General features: G+C 43.5%; 1 protein-coding gene across 1 annotated transcript in view; it reads left to right on the top strand.

Annotated features, from left to right (window-relative positions):
* The window catches only part of LOC102215959 (equilibrative nucleoside transporter 2-like), a gene marked incomplete at its 5' end in the record, with an annotated part of 5,028 nt that overhangs the window by 2,954 nt on the left and 891 nt on the right, over positions 1–1,183 (top strand). Inside the window, 1 exon segment of the mRNA XM_013913080.1 lies at positions 433–636. Coding sequence (XP_013768534.1) covers positions 433–636 — 204 coding nt within the window.

Raw genomic sequence — 1,183 nt, 5'->3', positions numbered from 1 at the left:
CTGTGTATTGATGCACAAAATTGTGCTTAGATGTAGATTTTAGCACGTTATACAAAAGCTTTTAGCACAAACGCCCAGAGCGCACTCGCCACAACACTTGTCATTCTGAGGCGACTCCCAAATCCAGCTGGATCCAGATGAATGTGTTATCCTGAGCTGGAGGTTTCTTCTTGTTAAAAGGGGCGTTTTTCCTTCCCACTGTCACCAAACGCTTCCTAAAAGGAGGTCGTTTGATTGTTAGGGTTTTTGGTCACTGGTGCTAAATGACGTAGCCACATATTTGCACCAGTAAGCTTCAGACAGCAGTAGGTGCACTGCATCCTCTTTTAGTGAAATTATTTTGGATTTCCTGAATGAGCGTAAATCAGAATACTAGCACGCTTTTAACCAGTTTCACGTCTTCATGTATTCTCCTACATGTCTCCTCTGCAGCCCTCTAAAGAGTCCCGTCTCTTCCCGGTGCTGGTGATCTCCAGAGTCGTGTTCATCCCTCTGCTGATGTTCTGTAATGTCCAGAGCCGCAACTACCTTCCTGTTTTATTTGAACACGACGCAGCATTTTCTGTCATCATGGTTTTCTTCTCTCTGTCCAGCGGCTACTTCGTCTGCCTGTCCATGTCCTACGCGCCACAGTGAGTACAGCGTCGACACATTCAGAGGTTGCACGATCACTCCGCAGACAGCTGCAGGACTGTGTTCTGATTCTTGTCATGTGGACATGTTTTGGTTGCTTATTATTGGAATTTGGGACCAAAAGATTTACAGTTTATTAAACAGTGTTGTGTTTTTGTGTTGTTTTGGAGCTCATGCTGTGTTTACGGAGTCTGTAACAGCTTAGTGTAATCGCCTTTTACAGCTTCTGAAATTCATCTGCATAACTGTGGTGTAGTCTTTCAAATCTTTATGCCCGTTTTGGACACAACTTTGTATGTGGAAGCATATGGAAATGTTCACACATGCAAAATTACCCCTGAGTTATGAAACATGCTGTTATGTTAGTGAGTCATTCTTGGTTTGTGCTTTGTGTCTGCAATCAGCATACTGCCACGCCTCATGTACCCATGCAGGGGTTTCATTTAAGGTGAAGTGGAGAAAGTGGCGAGGATGCTGTAAGGAAGACATGAAGACGTATTTGTGTACCAGGAGCAAAAACTGTAACAAATAACAAGGAAAAAATGAGATA

Source organism: Pundamilia nyererei, unplaced genomic scaffold (genome assembly GCF_000239375.1).
Source record: "Pundamilia nyererei isolate P.nyererei 1_Seehausen unplaced genomic scaffold, PunNye1.0 scaffold00114, whole genome shotgun sequence".
NCBI lineage: Eukaryota > Metazoa > Chordata > Actinopteri > Cichliformes > Cichlidae > Pundamilia > Pundamilia nyererei.
Note: the sequence above shows the minus strand (reverse complement) of the source record. Positions and strands in the feature narration are given on the sequence as shown.